Source organism: Acipenser ruthenus, chromosome 2 (assembly GCF_902713425.1).
Source record: "Acipenser ruthenus chromosome 2, fAciRut3.2 maternal haplotype, whole genome shotgun sequence".
NCBI lineage: Eukaryota > Metazoa > Chordata > Actinopteri > Acipenseriformes > Acipenseridae > Acipenser > Acipenser ruthenus.
In genome coordinates, this window is record NC_081190.1 from 17,879,726 (window position 1) to 17,906,233 (window position 26,508).

At 38.1% G+C, this 26,508-nt stretch overlaps 1 protein-coding gene across 3 annotated transcripts; it reads right to left on the bottom strand.

Moving 5' to 3' along the window:
- Positions 1–579: 579 nt before the first annotated feature.
- Positions 580–22,203, bottom strand: LOC117409475 (interleukin-31 receptor subunit alpha-like). 3 transcript variants are annotated; one of them, XM_058990407.1, is made up of 16 exons: positions 22,047–22,203; positions 16,688–16,752; positions 16,200–16,493; positions 15,735–15,861; positions 15,227–15,387; positions 12,693–12,835; positions 11,408–11,573; positions 9,644–9,726; positions 8,053–8,269; positions 7,679–7,849; positions 6,926–7,027; positions 6,687–6,833; positions 5,755–5,895; positions 5,062–5,146; positions 4,414–4,495; positions 580–2,666 (listed from the first exon to the last, which is right to left on the bottom strand). In XM_058990407.1, exons 2-16 carry the CDS (start codon positions 16,740–16,742, stop codon positions 2,067–2,069), a joined length of 2,574 nt encoding a protein of 857 aa, XP_058846390.1. In that variant the 5' UTR covers positions 16,743–16,752; positions 22,047–22,203; the 3' UTR covers positions 580–2,066. The 3 variants fall into 3 exon arrangements, with proteins under 3 accessions (XP_058846390.1, XP_033871476.3, XP_033871477.3); XM_034015585.3 differs by having other exon boundaries at positions 16,688–16,756; XM_034015586.3 differs by having other exon boundaries at positions 22,043–22,203.
- Positions 22,204–26,508: the final 4,305 nt, after the last annotated feature.

The window sequence follows — 26,508 nt, forward strand, 5'->3', positions numbered from 1 at the left end:
TGATTACAAATCAAGCAAATCTACAGGTGTGTAATGCACCCGCCAGGTCAGTGTGCTAACTGAGCAAGGGAACAGTTAAATTCATCCTATGATAGAATTCTAGAAAATACAACAGATTATATTTTCTACAGGACAGAGTCGTTTCCAAATAATGTAAATGGAATGCTCAGTGTACCCGTCTTTAGCAGCCACCAATGTGTTGTTGCTTTGATTACTGGGTGACTGGTTAGCTTTCACTGTATTGTTATTATTACTGTGATTTACAGTATGTGGAATAACTTCTTGTGTTCTCACAATACCTGTAAAAAAAGTAATTGTGACATACAGAGGTGCAAATAAATTTACAGACAGACATTCACCCCCATACATCCCCAGAATATAATACTCTCATTAACATATGCTTGTTTAAACCAAGCTTGATCACAATTGGATAAGCGTGTTTCGAGAGACATGGACAAATGTAAATGTGTATGTGTTTAGTACCACCTCCGCTGAAGTCTATCACCCCCACTTGGAATAATAAAATAAATTCCACAACATTACAATTTTTTTCTTTGACTTGTATGCCTGAGAGACATGGATTTTAGAATATTTTATTTTTGTCTCCGTTGTTTTTGTGGGACAAAGAAAAGGAATTACAAAATGGCTCTTAAGACATAATGCATTAATGCAGAAAGATGGGCAATGAAAAACCGTACCACATTAGGGATTAGGGTTAGGGTTAGTTTTAGGGTTAGACAAGATTGAAAAATTGCAACAAAACTGCAACATAAGCATAACAATAAACATTCAGTAATACAATCAATATAACATATTTTTACAGTTTTAAACAAAAAACTCAACGGAACTTTAGAAATGCTCTGCAATGTTTACCCCCACTTACATTGGTAGTGGAAAGAGAAAAATGAGGAGTTACTCTTGTAGTAAGCTATTACTTTAAACTGTGAACTCTGACACATATTTTGGTCCCTTCATTTAAATCCATGTATTAAATGTCACCTGACAACTTTGGGGAAAAAAACACTTCAATGCATTTTTTGTTGTTGTCTTTGCTTTACTCACCTTTACTCACATTTTAAATTATTAACTATGTAACCAAAAACACCACATGCTGGGTGGAGTATCTTTATATGAATTCTGGAAAACCACAATACATGTCTTTTGATAAGTCTGAAAGGTAGTTACAATGAATAAAGAGGATATATTTGGTTAAGCTATAGTTTGTCTTCAGACATGCATTTTCACACTACTATGTTCTTTCTGCAATAACATTACATTTGTCTCTGTATGAGGAGGCATAAAGCTATGAGCAGTGGACTGTATCTCCGGTATAATTATAATTATAGTGTCACTTGATATCTTCAAGTTCCCCTCGTAAACTTGAGGAGGATTCTGCCAAGATAAACAGAACAAGCATTCTACAATCAAGTATCAACAAGGTCTTGTGAATCATCGATATAGACGTCTCCACTCTGACTCGTACTACCATACTTGGACAAACTGCCTGTTATTGCTTGTCCTATAAATGTAAAAATATATTTAAGATGACATATTTCATACTTTTTAAAATTATTATACTTATATGGTTTTCTTTCAGTAACCTCTTTTTGTTATTCAAACTGAAGCCATTGATACGGCTGGGCCCTTTTCATGAAACATTCCTCAACTGACTGGTGATAGACCACACCCTTTTACTGTATCGTCCAGAGGAACGTCAAGTTATATTTAAAAAAAAAAAAAAAAAAAATCTAATAATGGCTGTTCAGCTATGCAATGGACAAGAGGCACATAACAACAATAATGCTTGTGGGACAGACTGCTCATTAAAATATTTTGCATATTTTAAAGAGAAGACGATTATCTATTCAGAGGTACCAGGATATTTAGTAAGTATGGGGTATGAGTGAGGAAAAATGAGCAATACAATACCCACCCCTAAATCATTTGCTGTTTCCATAATGTGTATGTACTATATCTCTCTCTCTCATATATATATATATATATTTATATTTCTGATAATTAAATTAACAGACATCAAACCCTGTTAACTGCCAGCATCTCCTTGTCTATTTTATATTCTCTTTCCGTTCCATCACTGCACTTGGATTGCATGAATTGCTTAAGTTGTGTGAAAACATGTCTACTGTAACATAAGCCTGCCCAGCACTGTTTTGTTTTGCATTACTCATAACACTTGGCTCAGGAGTTGTTCCTTTTTCATAACAAAGATAATGTTTGTTTTCTCTAACTACAAGCTCCCTGGCTTTGACAGAGTTCTTCAGGTACGCATTGACTGATGGGGTCTCCTCAAAAACATTGATCTCTGAAATGTCCTCCATGGGGCTCTCTTCATTTTTGCTGTATGAAGGAGACCCAGGTTCACTCTGCAACTCAGTGGAGGAGACTGACAGGAGAGGCTGATTCGAGAGTGACCGGTTTAACATTTTTTCTGCCAACATTTGCTTGCGATATCCATCTCCTGAAACGTAATAGTCTAATGACAATTGTGCCTGGCTGGGTCCTCTGGGAGGGTTGATCGGTGTGATGAGTTTACTCTCAGCGCTGATTATAGAAGGTCTCTGAAGAGGCAGATCTGAGGCGTTCTCAATGATTAACAAATTATACACAAAATTTTCACCGTCTTGCTTAGACTTGTTTAAATTGGCCTGTAAACAAAATTAACATTAATTAAAGTTATTTAGTGAACACTAATGCCGTTCACAGTTATATAAGCTATATTTGAAATATCATCAGCCTATGTTGGATCAAACAGGATACTCATCAATGAAAGTTGACTTTCGGACTTAAACAATAACATCAGTCTGCCTATATATTTCTACCATGATATCTGTGAGGAAGGCAGAAGCCGAAGCATTGTAGTTAATTATTAAAATAGTGAGTTTTCAGTTAGCAATTTTTTTGCAAAACTCCGAAAAAACTAATTCCAATGTATTCACACCCTTTGATAAGATAGTATTGTCTACAATGTGCTAGAAATTTCAATATGATAATGCTGAACCTAATTCTAGAAAAGTCTAGAAAATGCTGGATTGTAGGTCAACATTCTTAGAGTATAAACGGGTTAGACATAGGATGATTGCTGTCATTACCAACAAGTCAATATGGGAAAAAGTAAAGAGCTATCTGAAGACCTTAGGCAGAAAATTATTGTCATAAAGCTGGAGAAGGATACAAGAAGATTTCCAAGCATTTGAGTATCCCAATTTCAACTATTGTTTCTATTATCAAGAAGTACAAGACTCATGGTACTGTCACAACGCTCCCTCAGTCTGGAAGAAAGAAGGTTCTTTCACCAAGAACAAGTAGAAGAATTGTGAGGAAGGTTAATAACAATCCGAGATTGACTGCCAAATATATTCAAAGTGAATTGGCTGCAAGTGGGACTGGAGTTTCCATTTCAACCACAGGTAGAGTATTGCATTGTGAAGGTCTCAATGGGTCGCAGGCCAAGGAAAAAGCCACTCTTAGGAAAACGTCCGAAGGACAATCGCTTAAAGTTTGCAAAATGGCATTTGAATGATGGATATGAGTTCTGGTCAAAAGTTTTGAGGAGTGATTAAATAAGTCGAGCTATTTGGGCACGTTGACAGTCATTAAGTTTGGAGAAAGTCTGGGGAGCCATACAAAGAAAAGAACACCATATCTACTGTCAAGCATGGAGGTGGTAATATCCTTCTATGGAGCTGTTTTTCCTCTAATGGCACAGGAAATTTAGTTCCAATAGATGGTAAAATGGATTCCATACCAAAAGATATTGGCCAAATCATCTGAAATCCTCCGCTACAAAACTTGGTTTAAAGCGCAACTGTACCTTCCAGACAACGACTGAAAGCACACATCAAAATCTACTTCAGAATGGTTAAAGAAGAATAAAAACCAAGGCTCTGGAATGGCCTAGTCAAAGTCCCGATCTAAATACGATTGTGAATCTTATGAGTTGAAGGCAGCTGTGCACAAGAGAAGTCCTCAGAATTTGAATGAACTGGAACAATTTTGCATTGAAGAATGGTAAAAAAAAAAAAAAATCACTAAAGAATCATGCCAGAAGCTCATTGACAAATATCCTAATAATTTAAAAGAGTTATTATTGCTAAAGGTGCCTCAACTAGCTATTAAATTTAAGTTTCCTTGTCAGGGTATGAATACTTTCGAATCTGCATTTTTTGAGTTTTGCAACAAAATGCAGAAATAAACAATTGTAGACATCTATTGTATATGCTTACGCAAAATCCTACCTTTATTTCCTTTTGGTTTCAGTCCTAAATCTTTTTACAATGATGATACTTGTTACATAGAGGTTTTCTGAATCATGTGTATTATTGTTATTGGATTAACAATCTGTATCTCTAGAAGCTAATTGTTTCTCCTGGTTATAACATTTTAAATGTATACCGTAAAAATGTTCTCCAGTGGCATTTTACTAATACTGCTACGTGCAGGATCTGGTATTTCAGGAAGCAGATATTTTTTCGCCCTGCAGTGAAATAAAGAAGTACAATTTTAAACAGTGGTCCTCTTCACCCATTACAAACCTTTAGAAATGTTAATAACGATACATTTGCACAATCATTTTGCAACTGATGCTCTTCTCATGGTTCTACTACGCATGTATCATTGTTTACCATGACTCAACATGGTTTACCTCCTCTCTGGGCTTTACAATGCTTACCATTGCTTTTCCATGCTTGCACTATGTTTTACTACACTTTGCTATGCTTTTACTATGGTACATTTTTATAAGTGAAGTGACACACATGTTTAAGTCAAGCAATGGGACCTTGTGAAAGGCTAGGATACATGTCATACGCAACTCAGTAGACAGTGGGCTCTGAATCAGTAGTTATACAATAAAAGCTAATAGAAAGTGAAGATTTGCATGATAGTCAAAATCAAATTCCAGGGTGGCTCACTAAGGATGTCAATTATCAAAGTGTTTATTTAATATTTACACATGAACCTTAAAATAGCCACCGTACAATTCAATTTTAGTTGAATTTCACTGTAAAAAGTTGCAATATGTATATTCAAAATATTTCTTACATAGCAAAGGTAGAAATTCCTAAAATGATGATCGCGACGATACCCAGTCCAGCAGCCAGAGAGCTGTATTTAATAAAAGGGAGACCTGCAAAACAGAAATAACCAGTTCTGTTACAAGAATGCATGTGAAATGAGATGGAAAAGCTGCCTTGTGTGTATTCTTATTGATTTTTTAGACGAACAGCGCCCTCAAGGTTATGAGCATCTAGCCTGCTCTTAAAGCTTCATGTGGTTCAAGGCTCATCTTGACAAGAGGCAGCATTTCAACTAGTGAAAGAAATGACCTCACCACTGACTCACATTATAGCTACGGTACATGCCATCTGTGTATAGCTTTCCAACCACAGTACAGTATTTGTATTAAATAACGTGGGCGTCAGGATCTGTGCTGAAGATAGTCTTCACTCGTGGCGGTGCAATGGAAGTCTAAAACAAGTTGGTGAATTGTTGCCCCAGCATGTGGCCTCCATTTCACTTCATGAGCTTACCCTTCACATTATCATTATTTAATTAAAACTGGTGCTTTGCTGCATCTCAGTGGAGAGTACTGATACACAAACATGAAATGCTTGCAGCCTCTGAGTTACTGTACTGCATCTGCAGTGCTGTGACACCTTTATTTATTTTCTTAAGCTTCTAAACTGTACTTTACTGTACAATACAAAGATTTTATTTGGACTGTTAAATACTTACTATATCTGACTGTTGTAAAGAAAGTTTCAGAGCTGTTGGTCTGTCCCGCTTTAGTACTAGCCATTACATGAACAATGTACTTTGTGTTGGGCAGCAGAGAATCCAGCAAATACTCCAAGATGCTGCTGTTCACCGTTACATCTAATAAAGTTAAAAAAAAAGAAAACAATCATTAAAGCCATTTAAAAGTACAGAGAAAACAAAGTGAGGCTAAGATATCTGAATAAAAGGGGCTAAGTGACACTACTTGTTACTTGGGTTTCACATCACAGAGTTTAGGGGTCTCCCAGTGCATAGAGTCCACATCACCGACCACTACAGAGTTCCTGAAGGTGCAATTCATCACAATTAGCAGAGCTTGAGTCCTGGCATGGATGGCAGGAGAGTTTCACATTAAGACAGCACCTACATGAGTGGAACCCTTTCACTGCATGGTGTCCCTCATTTTCCATTTGCTTTAAATAAAAATCCCCCACTCCACTCCAAAGAAAACAGGTGGTTGATTGTATTGATTCTGTTTATTTGTCCTATCCGCCTTGTTGCTGGAGTGCCGGACACTATGCTGACTAACGATGCAATGATGGATTGCTCAGAGAGGACCCAATGCTGCCTGGTGTTTTGGGAAGCTTGAATTGAAGTACAGGTACGTTCAGCAGGTATAAAAGAGTGCAGGGGTTCCATTAGCAGGGCAAGCATTAACCATATATTGCATAAAGTATGACAGTGGCCTGTCAACTAGCCTGACCAGCTATTGTTTAAAATACAATTTCTTATTCTGCTTTATATTGTTTTATGGATGATAAAGGACCATAAAACTTGTACACCTTATTTATGGTGACAGCAAAGAATGTGTCATACTGCTGCAACATACCTACCAAAATTTGGAAATCGATTGTCGGGATAAAACTAGCAAGGACACAATTTGAACTTACAGGACTCTAGTCCTTTGTCATCTTTGTAAAATATAGTGTAGTTTGTGATGAATCCGTGGCGTTCATTCTTGGGGATTTCTCTCCACTTTATTGTTGCTGTGGTTTGTTGTACATTAAATGCCTGCACATCAGAAACTGGTCCTGGCGCTGAGTGAAAAAAGAAACAAGAATACATTATTTTGCACAAACTATTTTTTTCTTTTTTAAACCAATGTTAGACCATGTCGATTCTAACATACCTGCTTCCTTCAGGTATGTCTGCACTGACACCGGTGTTCCTGGCTTTCCATCAAACAGAGGGGAAACTGTAATGTTATAACGCTGATATGGCTCGGATGCACCTACAGAATGAAATACTGAATTAAAACAGGAAATCAATCATTTAAAAAAAAAATAAAAAAAGATAAAACCTGAATACGAAACTATTGCCATGGGTGAAAAATTGAAATATAGGGTCGAAGGGGCTGTGCCAAGAAGGATGTACTGTAGTGTATTCAACATTTTAGTCTGGTAAAGGCTGAGTTCAAAGCTGAGTCTGCTGCTCTTGTGCCCGCTATCAGGAATGTCTGACATTACGGTTACATATTACATTCCCGTTAGTACTGCATCTCTTCATAAATGTGTATTTCTCACAGCATTTCTCAGTGCTTTCCTTTAGATTGAACAATATTGTAGTGTACTGTAATTTGGTTGTAAGCTTTTGTTTTTAAAACAGAATGTAACATTACAATTGCATCTCAGTACTTATTAGTGGTAAAGTTACACATTATTATACAACATGTAGGTACAGTATAATAATGTGTTATTCCAATACCCCACCCCCAGATGCGTCACTAATGCAGTTGTTGAATGCAGTTGTTGAAGACTTGCAAGCTTCACCTCAGGATGATCATTGTGATGATCTTACAAAGCCTTTCACAGAAAAATAATAGTCAAGATGATGATTTTAATGATTTATCATGATGAAATATCTTAAAATACTCCAGTCTTACCATTCAGGGACACATTAGTTGTATTAGTATATTGCCAGTCTATTTCACAGGTCTCATCATCCATGCACCAATCAATTATGTATGTATTTACTGGCACATCAGGGGTCTTCCACTTGACCCATATGAGATCCTTATAAGAAAAAGCCTCTACTTCTTTCACTTGCTGGAGACCTGAAAAAAAAAAAATGAAGTGCCTGTTACACCAGAACAGTAGTACTGTTCCCCAAATGACAAAGTTTGAGTCATGATAAGTTGTCTGTATATTTTTTGATCCCAAGAACTGCACTTATTCACTATGAAAGGTTTCAAAACATTAGTTAGCACAGCTTTAAAACTAATATACAAATAAAAAAAAAAAAAGAAGTTAGAAGTACCTTTTTCACCTACTGCAGGAACTACCAATACCGCTTTGGGAGAGTCGCCAAAAGAGTTGAAAGCAACCACACTTATTTCAAAGGCTTCCTTTGTGAGATTCAGGGATGCCTTCAAACTGGTCGTATTTAAAACCAGGTCTGGCCAGGGTTTGCTCTTTGATTTGCATTGTACTTTGAACCAAAACGTGCCGTCATTTGAAGTGGGTATCTGTAATGCCTGTAAACAGATTAAACAAATTATTAGTTATGTATTTATTAGAAGTTACTTCTCCAGGATTAGTCCAAGTACCTCGTTCACAAGGACACCCAATTCTTACACATGGTTCTGTGAAAGAATTACTTTGGCAAAATAAATTTCGCTTTTAGGCCTGAAACCAGGAGAAACAGGGATTAATTGCACTCTGCTCTCGCAATAAAAATGAAAGTACAGGAGAGTCTTGCTCGTTAACATTTGTGTACTACAGTATATACATAGGGCCTGCAGAAATTCACAGAGGATTTTACACCAACCAATTTTACACCTGTTCAGTCTTCGGCTCTCCAAATGTCTGTTTAACCAATTAGAATAAAGCAGACTTGCTAATCTGAACTCCGGTAGCCCAAACTGACCTGTACTCAGAACTATCATAACAGAATGCATGCGGATAGCAGCTGCAAGAACCACACTGTGATATTATAATGCACTGATACGAGTGTAAAGCATTGACAGTTTCTGCATTTTTTATTCAACATTTTTGACTAAAATGAATGCATAAAACAAAGAGTTTGGTAAAGAGTATGATCAAACCACTAATATGAACAGGGACCTGTCCCAACTGGCTCGGATTGTCATACCGTGAGATCGCCAGAACAGCAACCACAGAAAGTCCATCATAGATTTGTTTTTAAAATAGAATTAGAACCTGTACATATAAAGTTTAAATTACACTTGATTTATATCATGACTAATGCATAATAAAATTGCTTCCTTTGTAAAATCAATCTATATAATTACACAGGTATGCAAGTTTAAAGCATTACATGTCACCACAGAGAATGAGCATTTGTGGTTGCTTAAAACAAGTGCCTCTGTCATTCACTTGTATTGGAAAAACAAGTCTGTTGTGGGCGGTCGGGCATAGATTCTTGTTTCATTATAGATTAACAACACCGCTGTAGTCTGTGGTAAACTCTAAGAGTTATACAATAAGGGATGGTAAATGTGTGCTTGTGAAGTTCAGGATATTGCAATGGTTCATCTTTGAATCTGTAAATATTCCCATTTTTATTCGTTTTGCTGCAATCTATTAAATGATTTATCTCATGATGGTATTTCTGTTAGTTCTGAAAAACATTTTCTGTATTTAGTATGCAGTTTTGTGTTCAGTAGCATTTCAGGATTATTGACAACCTCGGTCTAAAAGCAACTTAATCTAAATACACTGATGCTTCGACATGAGATGCTTTTTAACTTCATCATCATGTTCAGTGTTTCTCTTTGTTAAATACGCTACTTTGTTTTCATGCTTTTTTGTGGAAACTCAAGCTGGATAGATACAAATGATTTAGCTGACTTTTGACTGCAAACTGTTTTAATTATTAAAGAGTGTACCTTCCACAAGAGTTGAACCATCCTGTTTCCTTCTTCATCTGGAGCATTAATTTGTCTCCAAAGGTCTGGCTTTTCTGATGGCACTGGTAACAGGAAGAAATAACGATAATAACAAAAAACGAAAACGTCATCACAGTGAAAATATATATCACTGCATATTGTAACAGCAAATACGTTATACATTGTTTATTGTACAGCAGCCGTAATAAGTAACTGTGATGTATTTTCTTCTGAATATAAAGAAAAGCTTTCCGTTTCAATTTACAATAATAAGAAAACTATTCAAGACATGTTTGCTACAACTCTTACCTGCTGGCCAAGCCATTCTTTCAATGTGCAATGTCCAAAAAAACTGGGAGAAAAATTGTAATAAAAACCAACTGAACACAGCTGCGGCTACATCACAGAATACCATGTGACATGAAAGCCTCACATGACCAGAAAGTGTCATGTTACATTATCACTTCTGCTACCCTCAGCTAAAAAATACAGGGGTCAATTCATGGATATCGAATAATAACCTTGGCTTTGTGTGGGCCTATTTTTGTAAGTGCAGGTGGGGATCCATGAAATTTTGGAATAGCAAACATTGCAATACTATGGTTTCTAAATGTACCCTACATTACCAGGTATTGGTAGTATCATAAAATACCATAAATATCAGAATATTGCAGAATCCTAGGTTGTGAAGGTGAACTGAGTCACAACAACGTTCCTCCCTACAACCCAGGGGAGCCCAGAGACCAGTGCTGCTCAAACACAAAGACAGCATGAGCAGGATTCAAAACAGTAAGCTCCTAATAGCATGACTCACCCAGCACTACACTGGGATATAACATTAAAGAGTATGCCGCTTCAAATGCTATTTTGATTGAATTATTTACTTTCTGGCATTTGCAATACTTCTAAGTGGTTCACATCGTAATTGTGATGGAAAATGTTTTTTTCTGAACACAGTACTTGAGATGGTGCATGCGCAGAAAGCAGAGATTAGAGCTTCACAAAGTACATACAAGACAGGTGCAAATATAAACATGGATATATACAGTATATATAATAGCCCATTTGAAGAAGACCCAGACACAAGATCTGTAGTCTTCAGCACTTTCATGCGATGTTTTTTAAATTACAGAAATAAAAAACAAAAACCTGACTCACATGGAGTGCTAACTAAAACTTTTCACAGTTCCAAAACTGGACAGCTAAACTGTTTACCAGCCACCAAACATAAAAAGTACAACACAAACAAAATGGTTTACACACTACCTTTTTAACAACACACCTTGTGGCTGTGCAGGGACAGAATTTAACCCTATCCCTGCCAATCCCACAACACATTGTTTCCAGATCTGCTCTGCCACAATGTATATCTTTTTTTGGGACCAATTTATTGGAATTTCATTTTGATCATTGACTACTTCTCTGTAAATGAAATGTATTAATTAATTAATTAATTAATTAATTAATTAATTAATTAATTAATTAAACAAACGTATGTTTTAATTGAATACTATTTTATATAGTTTATATAATTAAATAAGAGGATTATGAATTGCAGAATCAATTAAGCTAATAATTGAATGTATCTTGCATTAATAGTTAATTACCGAAATACTGTATTACAAAAAATAGAGCCTGCAGTAGCCTACTTTAGATGAAGTGCATTTGCATTTGTACAGCAAAGTACAATACTTATACCATACTGCTTATGCGTCAGTAAAGGATTGTGTTCATAAAATGCTGTTTCAAATGTATTTTCCTCACCGTCTCCATGTGAAGTAGCAGTAATCTCTGAACTCCAGTCACTCCAATGGATTTGCATTTTATCTCCAATACAGCGAACTGACACAGTGTAGTTGGTAAAGGGCTTTAGATTTTCTATATCAAAAGATTCTTCTTTTTTTAGACTCATGTTGATAGCTGATACACTCTATTAAAAATCAAAACAAGTACAACGTATAAGTCAAGTTACTTTTCAAATATACTTTAAATAGGTTATAGCAAATTAAATCCATACATTTTACCCAGTTTTACCTGCCTCTGTATGCATACAAACAGAGCTTTATTTACAAAGTATGGTACCAGTTATACAGTATAATTTTTAAAAATCAGAAAATAAAAGTTTGCTATAACATGTCAGGCTGTTACGGGGTGTTACGGGGCAGTACAAGGTTACAATGCAAGATTAATATTTAAATACAGTATAGTTTATAGTAAGTGCAAATGATACTACTAAAATACAATATGAAATAGGATTCAACAAGTTAGGGTTACAGCAAGTTATACCTACAATGACATATTAGTAGCGCAATAGTGCAAGGATGGTGCATCAGCTGAGGATCCAGTAACATGGTGGGTAGAGTAGGTCAGGTCAAGTCCAGTACACCGTAGGAGGGGTAGATCAAGAGATCGACAAGTGCAGTCTAAGCAGCTGCTGCTGCATTTTTTAACGTGTGTAGGGGTGCTGTGCTAATTTATTTGGACAGTTAGTTTATTAACGTCAGTTTGTCTGTTATTTTATTATTATAGTTTATTAACATACACTTGCCTATTGCTTTTCTCTTACTTATTCAGTTCATTTCATATGTTAATGCACGTACGTCATGACAAGTAATACATATTTACTTATTCATATTGTGTCTGGTGGTCAGCTCCATCGTAGAGTAAACTTCGCCTAAGAGAAATGAATGTTTTCAAAGTCCATAGCACATAGTTATAAAAGTTTATTTCGTATAGAACTGTCTGTCTGAGTTTCTCACTGGGGCATGCAATTCTTGGAGGAGTCGTATATATCTACATCATCGAGTTGGATTTGTTTGAATTTTAGTAACTCAGAAAACACTGAAAGCAGAGTTTGTATGACAGTTTTAGTGTTTGCAGCCTCATTGTTTTGTAGTACATTTTGTAATTTGTTTTCTGTTGTCTGTCGTTTTGCTTTGTTGTGTGAAGAGAGGAAGGACGCTCAGCGTGATGACGTAATGAGGGAGTTTGTAAAAAACTACTGACGGTAAGCAGCGTCCAAATAAAACCAAATAAATGAAAAAAATACCCATTTGTTTGAACCAGTCTCTTGGTACTGGACTTCACAATTCAATCCTAAATTACGTGGTGCCTTTGGCCTTCCCCAGTTTACTCTAATGCTGCTCCTCAAGATGGGATTTTCCAAACTAATTACAGGCGGCTCCAGTTTCACTAAAAGACAGAAAGGACATGCAGGTCTATGACTAACAGGCTAATGGCCAGTATAAACTTCATATTGTAAAACATGCAGAGAAATAGAGATCATTAAAAAAAAAAAAAAGTACAAGACAGAGGTCAGGTAACATAACCACAGGTTTATTTTTGTTTCTTGTGAGCACATGTCAGCTATTTATGTTTTAGTTTCTAGGAATTACTGTACAATGGCATGATTGCTTAACCTGTGCAGGGATTACCAACAGAAAAGGTGTGTAAATGCCTCTGTTGTGGTCGATACAGCTTGCTCACTATGTGCATTCCATGTCTGGCTTGGAGTACATATACAGACGTGCTCAAATTTGTTGGTACCCCTGCACAAAAAACGAAGAATGCACAATTTTCTCTGAAATAACTTGAAACTGACAAAAGTAATTGGCATCCACCATTGTTTATTCCATATTTAATAGAAATCAGACTTTGCTTTTGATTTTTTATTCAACATAATATTGTAAATAAGAAAACAAATGAAAATGGCATGGACAAAAATGATGGGACCCTTAACCTAATATTTTGTTGCACAACCTTTAGAGGCAATCACTGCAATCAAACGTTTTCTGTAGCTCTCAATGAGACTTCTGCACCTGTTAACAGGTAGTTTGGCCCACTCTTCCTGAGCAAACTGCTCCAGCTGTCTCAGATTTGATGGGTGCCTGCTCCAGACTGCAAGTTTCAGCTCTTTCCATAGATGTTCGATAGGATTCAGATCAGGACTCATAGAAGGCCACTTCAGAATAGTCCAATGTTTTGTTCTTATCCATTCTTGGGTGCTTTTAGCTGTGTGTTTTGGGTCATTATCCTGTTGGAGGACCCATGACCTGCGACTGAGACAGAGCTTTCTGACACTGGGCAGTACGTTTCGCTCCAGAATGCCTTGATAGTCTTGAGATTTCATTGTGCCCTGCACAGATTCAAGGCACCCTGTGCCAGGCGCAGCAAAGCAGCCCCAAAACATAACCGAGCCTCCTCCATGTTTCACTGTAGGTATGGTGTTCTTTTCTTTGAAAGCTTCATTTTTTCGTCTGTGAACATAGAGCTGATGTGACTTGCCAAAAAGCTCCAGTTTTGACTCATCTGTCCAAAGGACATTCTCCCAGAAGGATTGTGGCTTGTCAATATGCATTTTAGCAAATTCCAGTCTGGCTTTTTTATGTTTTTCTGTCAAAAGTGGAGTCCTCCTGGGTCTTCTTCCATGGAGCCCACTTTTGCTCAAAAAGCGACGGATGGTGCAATCAGAAACTGACGTACCTTCACCTTGGAGTTCAGCTTGTATCTCTTTGGCAGTTTTCCTTGGTTCTTTTTCTACCATTCGCACTATCCTTCTGTTCAATCTGGGGTCGATTTTCCTCTTGCGGCCGCGCCCAGGGAGGTTGGCTACAGTTCCATGGACCTTAAAAGTTCTTAATAATATTTGCAACTGTTGTCACAGGAACATCAAGCTGCTTGGAGATGGTCTTGTAGCCTTTACCTTTACCATGCTTGTCTATGATTTTCTTTCTGATCTCCTCAGACAACTCTCTCTTTGGCTTTCTCTGGTCCATGTTCAGTGTGGTGCACACAATGATACCAAACAGCACAGTGACTACTTTTCTCCATTTAAATAGGCTGAATGACTGATTACAAGATTGGAGACATGTGTGATACTAATTAAAGAAACTAATTAGTTTGAAATATCACTATAATCCCATTATTTATTATCTTTTCTAAGGGGTACCAACAAATGTGTCCAGGCCATTTTAGAATATCTTTGTAGAATAAGCAATAATTCATCTCTTTTCACAGCTTCTTTGCTTTATTCTATGACATACCAAAGGCATGCAAGTATACATGATAAAATAGCTTTTAATTTCATCACTTTTCAGGAGGAATGAAGCATTATTTCAATGAGCTGTAAGGGTACCAACAAATTTGAGCACGTCTGTAGGTTACACATGAAGACCTCTCAGTAGTTGTCTTACAGAAGTGTGGCACATGGTTTTTGCTTTCTCTTGTTACATTTGCAGTATGGGATACTTAAGTCAGATGCACCAGACATTATGCCCATGTACAACCTTGCTTTTACCCATTTTAAAAGCCAATAACTAGCTTCAAACTACTGCAGACCTTACTCTACAAAATACACTGTTAATTACAGGGCTTGCGTAACACTGTCTCATGATGTGTTTCTAGTTCCAGTATTTCTAGAGGAAATGGTCCTCCTGTTTGCAACATGTGAAATGCAATTTGGGCAACCCCCCATTGTAACATGACTAACAGCTTACACTAGCCTCAGACTAATCTTTTGTCATGTTTTCTAACAGATCCAAGGCCCATTCATCCACTGGATTTGTTCAGAGATTATAAGATTACCTATATCTAATCCGAATACATGAAGAACATCAGAGAATGCTTCGCCCAAGGCATTTTCCGCTTTTACAGTTACGTTGAGGGGTGCAAACAATTGCAAATCCCCATCCTCAAACTGGTAGGTGTGGTGTTTTGTTCTATAAAAAAATATCTCACTGAAATCACTGAAAAAGAAACAAACAGTTAAAATAGCAAAAGGTTTCTTAGCTGCATAACGTAGTTAGTGATGCACACAGTATCACACTGTACTTAAAAAATAATGACCCAAATCTAGGACACACATCAAATAAGTTTAAAACCAGTCCAATACCACAGTCCCATCAAAAATAATGTATTGTACTATGAATTGCATCTATAGCATGAAGAATCCCAGGTATCAGCACTGTGAAAAAGGTTACCTTAACTCACACAAACAACATGCGGTTAGTTTTCCTTCGCCTTTAAAAGATTAGTGCAATGTTTTCAATGCCTCAGTTTTAAATACTTTTTTGTTTTTATCTCAAGCACTTACTATCCAAACGTGTATGTAACACTAAACTCAGTTTCCAAGAAGGTATTTTTTCCAGGGTCCCAGCTGCAAGCAACATTCTTCCTAAAAAACTGGATGCAGGAAATATTTTGGGGCTTTTCTGGAGGAACTGTAGAAAGACAAGAGAGAGGCTATTGATATGTTTAATTCTTGGATGCTGAGTGATCGTGCAGCAAAGCTGATTTTCTTAAATGGGTTACAAAAAAGACTCAACCATGCTTATTTGAACAGCCATTCACTGATCAGTCAGAACTTTAGCATTGTCGCAGGCTCTCAAGCATGTCTGATTTCTAAGTGTGCCTGGCACACCAGTGTAGCCATTAACACCCTGCCCTGGTGGATGTTAGGAACAAACGTGGTACTTCTTCCATTCACCGGGAGCAGAGTGACAATTAGCGTACCAAGAAAGTAATAAGTGACATTTTAAAAAATAGTCAAACTACTTACATCCAGCTTTCACATCGGTAACTGCAATAAGAATGTCTTTCCCGGCTACACGTAAATTGCATGACACATCTCCTGTAGGGGATGAAACGTTTCTAATGACAACACTGGCACCAGTTGAATTCATGAAACCATAGTGCTCTTCTGGGATCTTTTTTCCATTCAGTTTCCAGATTATCTTTCTAGGATCGTATGTCAAGCATGGAATGCCAAAGGATTTTGCAAAGGTTAACAACAAATCTGATCCCATTTCCACAACTGGATTCTTAGGAAAAATATCGCAGTCTTCATGTTTACCTGTTGAGTAAGAGAGAAAAAATAAAGGTAATGCTATATACCATGGTGATATTCTGCTTAATCCTTATACATTCTCATAACTAACAGCCATGTAAAATGTGACCACCATTCTACAAAGAAAAGTACAATTTGTAATCTCAGTGTTGCTATGGAATCAAGAAGATGGTGGTAATCAATGACAGCTGGAAACTTACCCTGACACGGGACCGTAAAGATCACCACGACAACCAAGTAAACAATGATCAACATTGTTCTTAAGCTACCTGTAAAAGAAAAATAAATAAACAAGTGTGGCAAAGTGGTGAGTGATTACAGGTGAGTGCAGAGCAGAGCGGATACCAAACAGACAGATAATGATTTCCAGGTGCAAGGATGTTTATTGATTTATTAACAATGTTCAGAGCTTTATGGCGAACACCTGTAAATAATAATGATGGAGTGATACAGCGGCGTGTATCACTCGGTAATTGTAATCCCCGGGTTTGACCCATAACCAAAAGTTCTATTACACCCACACAAAACACACAACACAAACACAGTTAACAGTGAGTGATATTAGTGCTCGTGGTGCAAAGACAGTTCTCCGTGAACAAAGGGAAAGTGTTGGTGTCCAGGTTTGATGCTGGCTGAATAGCGACAGCTCCGGATCATGTTAGTAACAGTCTAAAACAACAAACAAACAGTTTTTACTTCGACAGACAAACAAAACACAACACTCAAGTTTTTTTGGGTTTTTTTCTAACAGGGTTCTCCTTCTAGGTTTGATCTAACCATTTACAAAGGCACAGATTACGCTACGCCCCTATTTGATACCCTCCCTCATGACCCCTTGGTTAAGGAGCGCATCCGCTTCTCCAATCCGCGGATGCCACCTCGTTTCCCGTCCAGGTCATTGAGTTCGGGTACCGTAGCTCCGTCCCTTTTCTAGCCAGCTGACTTCCACCTACCCACGGGAATAAATTGTCATGCCTTTTAGTCCAGAGTACTCTGTTCCCTTTACCTCTCAGGTCAGGAGGGAGATCTAACACCATGTGTCATTCGATCTCTGTCACAACAAGGCTATGATGTTTTTTTAATAACTAGATCTAGCAGTAATTTTAGTCTTACAATTTTAGAAAACTAAAGCAATCCTTGACCTTTCAGTGACTTGCTAATACGAGTATACCAGCATTGGGCATATACATAAAAACAGCAGCCACCCATAACAATTAAAAGCTCAACAGTGCTACATTTAGAAATACTAAAAGAAACTTAGTCAATTCAATGGCAAAACATTCCGACTAGAAGTCTTTTTCAATGTCTTCAATTAAATTACTGGAATTTAATAGCTACTTTGAAAAGTTGGTCACTGAATTTTCTAAGTGCATTTTAATATTTCTAAAAAAAAATAATAATAAGCATGTCTAACACAATACAATAATATATGTATGTCTTTTGTTATTAAATTATTTTTTATTTACTTTCTGAGAAAATCCGCTTCTATATTTCTGTTGCAATAGTCATTAAGATATTTTGTTTCATTGACTGTACTTCACCAAGCAAAAACTGAACTTCCGGAACTTTCTAGATCAATAACATAAGTTAATCAATAAAGTAATTATGAAATGTAATGTCCATTTGGAAATTGGAAAAATCCATTACGGAAAAACAATTTCTTGCCATCTGAGGATCTGCTCAAATATATATTTACCAGAATTCAGAAGTAAGAAAACTGTAACAGGAAGTAACGCAATTCAGCTTTATGCAATACATTTCCTTCCTGTATTGCCTGATTTACTGGTCAAAACCCTGTACTCCAGACTTCTCAGCATTCCTGTATTTTTATTTCAAAAGCAGAACAATATTATGTGAATTCTACTACAGAACAGCATACTCCAAACCAATCATGCGTCCCGCACAATTAAAATCTTGTTAAATTTGAAATAGAACAAAAAGAACAATTTATTGTATCATTATTATATTTCCATTTAAAAAAAGTGTGCATGTACTGCTGTCTGCTGTTGGTCTCTTTGCCAGGACACTGCTGTTAATGAGGTTTAGGTCTCAATGCGTTTTTCATGGTTAAAGAATTATGAAATAAATAAACTACTTTTAATAAAAACCTCCTTTTAAATATAATGTTTTTTGAAATGTTTGTACTGCACTGATGAAGGCCAGTAGCCGCAACGCGTCTGTATGAGCATGAATTCTTTTGTTCTACAGTTTCATCAAAAGGATTTTTTATAATAAAGATACAAGCTTGATAGCTGACATTTGGTAAGTGCTTGGCGTTTGATTATTTAATTTTAAACATTTATTTGAGCCTTTAGCACCCCATGAATACAGAACATTGTTGCACATAGCTTTTTTCAACGTGCTCCTATTTCTTTAATTTAAATATAATTCACCCATTAACACCCACATTTATGATATGACACAATAAATAATGTCAAACACGCTTACCAAATTACATTAATGAATGACATATGCCTGTGTGTACTGTATACCATGGACTCAGCATTGGATTTGTTATTGTAGCGTTCTACAGGATGCAGAAAACTCAAGAGAGACGCTTGTTTTTTATTCAATGCTTTTATTCAGTCCACAGCTGTCAGCTCCTCAGGTCACACACACACGCAAATGGCCGGGTCCAGCTCTTTCTTATGCATATCAGGGTACCACAGCTGACACACATCCCATTGGTGCTCAGCTGCACCCTAGGACCAATGGGTACAGATGAACAACAACCAATGGGGACAGACAGACAACAGCCAATTACAGGGGAGACACAGAACACTTGCTTAGTGTTGGATAAGGGCGTCTGCTAAGAAATAAATAATAATAATAATAATAATAATAACAACAGACAGAGGTAAACAAAGCAGCGGCAGGAAATTGCAATTACAAACAGTGGGAAAGAGACACACACGGCACCTAAACACACATACACAGCAGGGATTACAGTGCACACATTGCCACATTGCCCCCATATTAGTCTCTTTTTGTCCACAAAAAGTTTGCAGAGCGCAATGCCAGCTCCACAATTGGAGCACCACTAGTCCCGCTGGCATCGCTGCAATCTGCTACATGTTTTCCAAGTAGCCACTGACGGTCAACACCAGTGGCGCTGGCAACGCAGTCAGGGTGCAGCTGGCGAGCGATGCAATGAGGTCCTCGAATTCAAGAACAACCCCTTGCTCCCCCCCCCCCCCCCCCCCGAGTGTGGTTGCCATATTCTATCCTTGGTGTCTCCTATCCCCCCGGCGGTTGACCATACAGGATTGCAGCTGATGTTCGCAGTTCCCACCCTATCATCAACAGGATGTAGATTCCTGCATGGCAGTGTGACACGCCAGCAGGATCAGTGGCAGCTGCAGATCCCCATCGCGGTGGCAGCATCCCTATTAGTACCGGTCGTGGAGGCGTGCCAACGTCTTAGTGATGCGGAAGTGCCCCACTCCTGGAGCGCTGTGGTTGGCTTGGAGCACAGTGTGTTGGAGTGAGGCAGGCACCACCAGCTGCAGGCGGGATTTGCCGGTGGCTGGAACTTGCCGTCAGCGGTGCAGAATGCCCTTCCGAATCCAGGGACGTCCACTGTGACCACAGTCCTTTCATGGCCTGGGAGAGCAGGGCTACTTCAGCCCAGTTGGGCAGGCGGTCTTCCTCCTTCCACCTGACGATCAGACCTAGTTCTGGGTCCTGCTGTTGCCGTTCTCACCACTCCGCAGTCGGCAGGGGCTGCACCTCCCTTACCGTCACCGCGTCCCCATCTTCTCCCACTGCCTGTCTTTCCTGTGCCTCTTGCCTATCGTAGTAGTGGCACCGCACCTCACTGCACAGTCTCCTGGACAGAGCGCCAGCGTAGCCGTGGCAGGGGGATAGCGATGATTGCGAACCCCTTTATGTAAAGGAAACTTTGGAGCTGTGTTGTGTTGGCCGGGGTGGGCCACGGCTGCACAGGCCTGTCTTTCTTGACGACTAAGACCACAGGTGCAGCCCAGGGACTGTTGGACTGCTCAATCACCCCCGCCTCCAGCATTTCCTGTATGATCTTCCTGGCTGCCTCACGTCGAAACAGCCAACGTGGTGGTTCCCGACTGGGTGGAGAGTGGCTGATGTTGATCCGGTGCTGGATAATCCCAGTCCGTCCCCCATTTTCCAGCCGGATCGCAAAGAGGTGCCCAAACACCTGTAGGAGCACATGGAGCTGGTTGTACTCTTGCATGTTGAGCCCTCTCCCTCGCATCGGGGATAGCTGGCTACTTTAGCCCAGCTGGTCTCGCTATCCCGCTGGAAGATGTCGGTCTGACCAGGGTGACGGTGGATCCAGTATCGATCAGCGCGGTGCAGGTTGGCACAGACAGACAGAGGTAAACAAAGCAGCGGCGGGAAATACAGAGTGGGGAAATTACAATTACAAATAGCGGGAATGACACAGACACATACAGCACCAAAACAAACATACACAGCAGGGATTACAGTGCACACGGATCGCTACATGACCTAGGCTATAGATAGATGACAAAGTGTGGAGATAAAATAGGGTTTGTAGCATACCTATTCACTATATAGGAATGTTACCATGTAAATGTAATATGTACAGTTGAGCTGGCTCTCCTGCTTTAAGTGTCATTTAGTGTGACAAATTGCCATTCGTTTTTCATCAGGGAAGTCTAGAGGGTATCTTTTGCAGTGCGTAAACAAGGGAGTCAGGAGTTTAAAAAAAAGATACAATTTTATTTTTTTCTTAAAAAACCAAAAAATAAACAAACAACAAAACACAAAAATAAACTCCAGGAGGAATCTCTTATCTCTCCAAACCTAACTAAGCTTAATTAGTTTCATGACTATCCTTTCAAATTCAGTAGAGTGCCAATATTGATGCATGAACGCGTAACAAAAAAGGAAAAATATACAGAATATTAAAATGCATGCACAACTACAGTGTACTGTACTGTACTGTGATAAAACAAAACAAAACAAAACAAAAACCGTGTGGACTCCACTTGGGAGAATTGCTGGGAACTACGCCTCCGTTTGCAAGAAATAGGCTTATGAAGTCTCCTCATCAAAATCAAAACGTCATGCCACGTATATTTAAAAGGGAATTACCATTATTTAAAATCAAAAATAGTCATATTTTCAGTTTTTTTTTTCCCTGGATTTGACTTTTGTTTAAACAACGTTCGGTTCAAATCACTCAGAAACCCCTCTGTTGATACCATCCAAGCCATGAAGGTGCAATGGGTGTAACACTCAAATGGCATGAAAAGCATTTATTAACTAGCTAACACAACAGGGCTGTAAGCGTTCGGCAAAAACAAACACAACCAAAATACTGCTCCGAGTTATCGTTGTGATCTTCTTAGTATAGCGCCATACCTTGCTCTCACAATACACATCTGTAACTATGCTCTATAAAATGTATCCCAAGCAAGTTCAAAATCTCTTTGAAATATTGAGAGGATTTTTTTTTTTTTTAATAAAGTTTTAATCTGTGTCCACATTCATTCTGCAGATAAAAGAACAAACTATTTCATATAAAAAAAGAAATACAAATAAATCATTACATACCTGCTGGCAGATCTTACCGTGAACAGCAGAGTTCACTTGTGAGTATTTGAGATTTCTATCGACTTCTCTCAATCTCGTCTGAACTTTCAATCCATAGCTAGAGTTCTTTATATTGACTCCTCCTTTCTTGGAAAAAATGGAAACTAACGTTGTTATCAAACTGGCAGCAACACACACACACACACACACACACACACACACCCCAGAATTTAGGAAATGTCAACTGACTCAGAAGAAAGTTTCGAAATGCAGGGGGTTGTTAGGGAAATTAGCAAGTTCCAAAGCATACATTTTTGTTTCCTCGTTATATTTGACAGGATACTAATTTCAGAATCCGAAAGTCATTGCGCAGATGTTCATTAATTTATCAGGAGTCAAGCTTTTGTCTGAGAACTAAAAAATAATTGCGAGAAGTAATTTTAAGTATAGGTAACGATTAAAAAAAAAAAAAAAAAAAAATCCTACATGGATTTAAATACTAATAAAAACAATGTGACTGTCAGAATACAGCACATTGAAAATATGTAATAGTTAATACTGGATTAGCATTTTTTTTAATGACAAATAATCATATCTTCTATTATTATTATAATAATAATACCAGTAAGAATGACACATGCCTATATTGAAAAAGTAATACTAGGTTACAGCATTTTGAACTGTTGAAGATATTGGGGATTGTAAATCGTTTTAAATGATTCATTTTACATCAACTTTTTAAGCTACCAGAATATGCTGTTAAATAGAGGTGCCCTTTTCCCCTTTGATTGGAATTGTCAGCCCTACATGAAAATGAACATACAGCAGTGTGTCTGTGTGTGTGTGTGTGTGTGTGTGTGTGTGTGTCTATATATATATATATATATATATATATATATATATATATATATATATATATATATATATATATATATATATATATATACAGTACTGTGCAAAAGTTTTAGGCAGGTGTGAAAAAATGCTGTAAAGTAAGAATGCTGTCAAAAATAGACATGTTAATAGATTATATTTATCAATTAACTAAATGCAAAGTGAGTGAACAGAAGAAAAATCTAAATCAATTCCATATTTGGTGTGACCACCCTTTGCCTTCAAAACAGCATCAATTCTTCTAGGTACACTTGCACACAAAGTCAGGGATTTTGTAGGCATATAGTCAGGTGTATGATTAAACAATTATACCAAACAGGTGCTAATGATCATCAATTCAATATGTAGTTGAAACACAATCATTAACTGAAACAGAAACAGCTGTGTAGGAGGAATAAAACTGGGTGAGGAACAGCCAAACTCAGCTAACATGTTGAGGTTGCTGAAGACAGTTTACTGTCAAAAGTCATACACCATGGCAAGACTGAGCACAGCAACAAGACACAAGGTAGTTATACTGCATCAGCAAGGTCTCTCCCAGGCAGAAATTTCAAGGCAGACAGGGGTTTCCAGATGTGCTGTCCAAGCTCTTTTGAAGAAGCACAAAGAAACGGGCAACGTTGAGGACCGTAGACGCAGTGGTCGGCCAAGGAAACTTACTGCAGCAGATGAAAGACACATCATGCTTACTTTCCTTCACAATCGGAAGATGTCCAGCAGTGCCATCAGCTCAGAATTGGCAGAAAACAGTGGGACCCTGGTACACCCATCTACTGTCCGGAGAAGTCTGGTCAGAAGTGGCCTTCATGGAAGACTTGCGGCCAAAAAGCCATACCTCCGACGTGGAAACAAGGCCAAGCGACTCAACTATGCACAAAAACACAGGAACTGGGGTGCAGAAAAATGGCAGCAGGTGCTCTGGACTGATGAGTCAAAATTTGAAATATTTGGCTGTAGCAGAAGGCAGTTTGTTCGCCGAAGGGCTGGAGAGCGGTACACGAATGAGTGTCTGCAGGCAACAGTGAAGCAAGGAGGTTCCTTGCAAGTTTGGGGCTGCATTTCTGCAAATGGAGTTGGGGATTTGGTCAGAATTAATGGTCTCCTCAATGCTGAGAAGTACAGGCAGATACTTATCCATCATGCAATACCATCAGGGAGGCATCTGATTGGCCCCAAATTTATTCTGCAGCATGACAACGACCCCAAACATACAGCGAAAGTCATTAAGAACTATCTTCAGCGTAAAGAAGAACAAGGAGTCCTGGAAGTGATGGTATGGCCCCCACAGAGCCCTGATCTCAACATCATCGAGTCTGTCTGGGATTACATGAAGAGAGAGAAGCAACTGAGGCTGCCTAAATCCACAGAAGAACTGTGGTTAGTTCTCCAAGATGTTTGGGCCAACCTACCTGCCGAGTTCCTTCAAAAATTGTGTGCAAGTGTACCTAGAAGAATTGATGCTGTTTTGAAGGCAAAGGGTGGTCACACCAAATATTGATTTGATGTAGATTTTTCTTCTGTTCACTCACTTTGCATTTTGTTAATTGATAAATATAAACTGTTAACATGTCTATTTTTGAAAGCATTCTTACTTTACAACATTTTTTCACACCTGCCTAAAACTTTTGCACAGTACTGTATATATATATATATATATATATATATATATATATATATATATATAAGAACTAGAAGTGAGAACTAGAGGAATTCTGTTCACTGTGTGTTTTTTTAGTGGTATTTAAAACATGCTTTCTGTCTAAACACGAAACACAGGTTTTAGCACTGTTGATGATCTTGTCTGAAAAACCGCAATTTGAAAAAAATCCACACATTTAAAAGTTGGGAATAGGGAATTGAGTCCTGGCAAGCCTTTGGGTGTGAGGAGTCATATTGTAGATATGAATGAGAGTCGGTAGGTTTGTAGTGAATAGTGGTGTTGATAGTGGAATTCTCAGCTGTGATGGAAATGTCTAAAAACAATATACTGGAGCCGGTCTCTGAGATGTCCCATGTGTATTCTAAAGCTGGGTGGGAATTTGATGCTGACTGAATGAACTGTTTCAAATCTCCATAAGAGGTAGTTGAAATTCTAAAGATGTCATCAATGTATCTGAGGTAGAGTTTCGGTGTATTGCTGTAAAAATGTGTTCTCAACTGATCCTACAAAAAGGCAGGCATATGATGGCCCCATTTTAGTTCCCATGCTGACAGCTCTTACTTGAGTGCAGAAAATTTCCATTAAAAGAAAAACAATTCAAAATGAGCACAAGTTCAGCTAGTCTCAAAAGGATATCTGTTTGGAGCTCCTTCACTATCCCTTCATGAAGGAAGTGTTTTAAAGCTATTGAAACTTCACTGTTGGGGATAACAGTGTAGAGGCTTTTAATGTCCATTGTAAACAGAATAGGATTATCACAGTGGTAGTGTTCTTTGAAATTGTCCAGTATTTTAAAATGCAGGAAACAGTCACTTGGTAGCGTTCACATGTATAAATATTTATTTTGGCACAGGATACTGCACACAAATTACAACTGACTAACACAGACTAGCAGGTTATAACATGTTATAAAAAGGTTATAATATAGATTATAATAGTATTTATAATGTAATATATAACATGTAATTTGCCCATTAATAACAATATATTGTGAAAATGTCAAGGTCAATTTATAAAGCTATTATAAAGTATCTTATAAGATGTGTTAATTACATATAAGTATCCTATTATGTACAGTGCCTTGCGAAAGTATTCGGCCCCCTTGAACTTTGCGACCTTTTGCCACATTTCAGGCTTCAAACATAAAGATATGAAACTGTAATTTTGTGAAGAATCAACAACAAGTGGGACACAATCATGAAGTGGAACGAAATTTATTGGATATTTCAAACTTTTTTAACAAATAAAAAACTGAAAAATTGGGCGTGCAAAATTATTCAGCCCCTTTACTTTCAGTGCAGCAAACTCTCTCCAGAAGTTCAGTGAGGATCTCTGAATGATCCAATGTTGACCTAAATGACTAATGATGATAAATAGAATCCACCTGTGTGTAATCAAGTCTCCGTATAAATGCACCTGCACTGTGATAGTCTCAGAGGTCCGTTTAAAGCGCAGAGAGCACCATGAAGAACAAGGAACACACCAGGCAGGTCCGAGATACTGTTGTGGAGAAGTTTAAAGCCGGATTTGGATACAAAAAGATTTCCCAAGCTTTAAACATCCCAAGGAGCACTGTGCAAGCGATAATATTGAAATGGAAGGAGTATCAGACCACTGCAAATCTACCAAGACCTGGCCGTCCCTCTAAACTTTCAGCTCATACAAGGAGAAGACTGATCAGAGATGCAGCCAAGAGGCCCATGATCACTCTGGATGAACTGCAGAGATCTACAGCTGAGGTGGGAGACTCTGTCCATAGGACAACAATCAGTCGTATACTGCACAAATCTGGCCTTTATGGAAGACTGGCAAGAAGAAAGCCATTTCTTAAAGATATCCATAAAAAGTGTCGTTTACAGTTTGCCACAAGCCACCTGGGAGACACACCAAACATGTGGAAGAAGGTGCTCTGGTCAGATGAAACCAAAA